Raw genomic sequence first — 1,614 nt, 5'->3', positions numbered from 1 at the left:
CTTAGTTTCCAACATCAGTTTCAGACATAATTAAGAGGCATTGAATAACTTATCAACATTGTATAAAAGTGAATTCTGAACTGTGGTGTTTCTTCTCTACCTATGATTGCTTGCAATGCAGTGGACAAACTGATAAAACAAATTTGTCATACGGGGATGAAATACTGAAAATACATCTTTTTCATTGAGCAAAAGGTGTTTTAGAAATGTCATCAACATATTTGTTTGAAAATGTAACTGGTTCTTCCAAAGAGGGCAGAGCTCTGAAACCATCTACTTCAGTGATCTTTCTCAATGACATTACATTTATTTTGTGGTCTGTGGCACCACTGGTGCTTATGGTCTTCGGGACGTTCGGCAATGTGATGACAGTGGTGGTGATGCGAGGGATGCGGGCTTCACAGTCCACTGCTTGTTTGTCTTTGTACTTCACTGCTCTGGCCGTGTCTGACCAGTGTCTGCTGACGTCCATGTTGTGGTACTGGGTGGACACAGTGTTCTCCTGGCTGCCGTCCTTTCTCCAGACCAATGTCTTGTGCACGGTCACACAATTCGTGGGGTACACAAGTACCCAGACTTCAGCCTGGTTTCTGGTGTCGATGACGTATCAGCGAGTGACGTCAGTGGTCTTACCGCACCGTGTCGGGGTTCTGTGCACCGTGAGGAGGGGGAAGGCCATCATCGCCGCAGTGACTACTACAGCCTGTCTGCTAAACCTTCATTTTTTGTTCACCTTTGCATATTCGCGCGAGTACTCAGAATGCGTGTCGAGAGAAAAGTACGCGCATTTTATCGGTATCTATACCGTCATCGACCTTTTCGTGGCTTCAGTGATTCCATTTCTGCTGCTTTTCATCGGGAACAGTGTTCTGGTGTCACAGGTAGTCAGCTCCATCCACGTGTCAAGGAAACTGAGAGGAAGCATTGATCATCAGAAAACTGTGTACCCCATGGCTGTGACTCTCATCCTCACATCAACAGCGTTCGTCATCCTCACCCTCCCTGTGTGTATCTATGACGCGTACCGAAGGGCACTGGACACAGAAATCGTTGACCAACATTTCAATGCCGTCCTAAACCTGGCAGAAGTTGTGACGTATATCATGTGGTTTGCAGCCAGTGCCTCGAACTTTTACCTGTATTTGCTGAGCGGCAGCAAGTTTAGACAGGAAACGAAACGATGTTTAAGGCTGTAATAAAACGAATTGCGGAAAGTAGAATTATTACGCCACCCCCAGTCCAACTTGAAGGGGAATATCTAAGATGAGAAAGGTGTCACCGTACCAGTTTGTTGGTGTGGTGCGACATACGTCTTTAAAGAGAGGTAATTCCTACACATCAAGACGATATCAGCCAAATTAGAGATAGATCTTTATCATTGCAGTTTACAAACAAAAGTTTTGTTCACCGGAGATATATATATATCTCTCTCTCTCTATATATATTATCAATATATATATATATATATATATATATATATATATACATATATCGACACACACACACACACACACACACACACATATATATGATCAATATATATATATATATACATATATCGACACACACACACACACACACACACACACACACACATATATATATATATATATA

At 42.5% G+C, this 1,614-nt stretch overlaps 1 protein-coding gene across 1 annotated transcript; it reads left to right on the top strand.

Annotated features, from left to right (window-relative positions):
- The first annotated feature begins 338 nt into the window (after positions 1-338).
- On the top strand, positions 339-1,196 carry LOC143289693 (uncharacterized). The gene has a single exon (XM_076598742.1). It carries the CDS (start codon positions 339-341, stop codon positions 1,194-1,196), a length of 858 nt encoding a protein of 285 aa, XP_076454857.1.
- Positions 1,197-1,614: the final 418 nt, after the last annotated feature.

The sequence above is a fragment of the Babylonia areolata genome, chromosome 14, assembly GCF_041734735.1.
Source record: "Babylonia areolata isolate BAREFJ2019XMU chromosome 14, ASM4173473v1, whole genome shotgun sequence".
NCBI classification, from domain to species: domain Eukaryota; kingdom Metazoa; phylum Mollusca; class Gastropoda; order Neogastropoda; family Buccinidae; genus Babylonia; species Babylonia areolata.
The sequence above is the reverse complement of the archived record's forward strand: the minus strand, read 5'-3'. Positions and strand labels throughout refer to the sequence as shown.

Coding starts and splice junctions, on each gene's coding strand:
- LOC143289693 (XM_076598742.1), top strand. CDS start 339: ATGGTCTTCGGGACGTTCGGCAATGTGATGACAGTGGTGGTGATGCGA.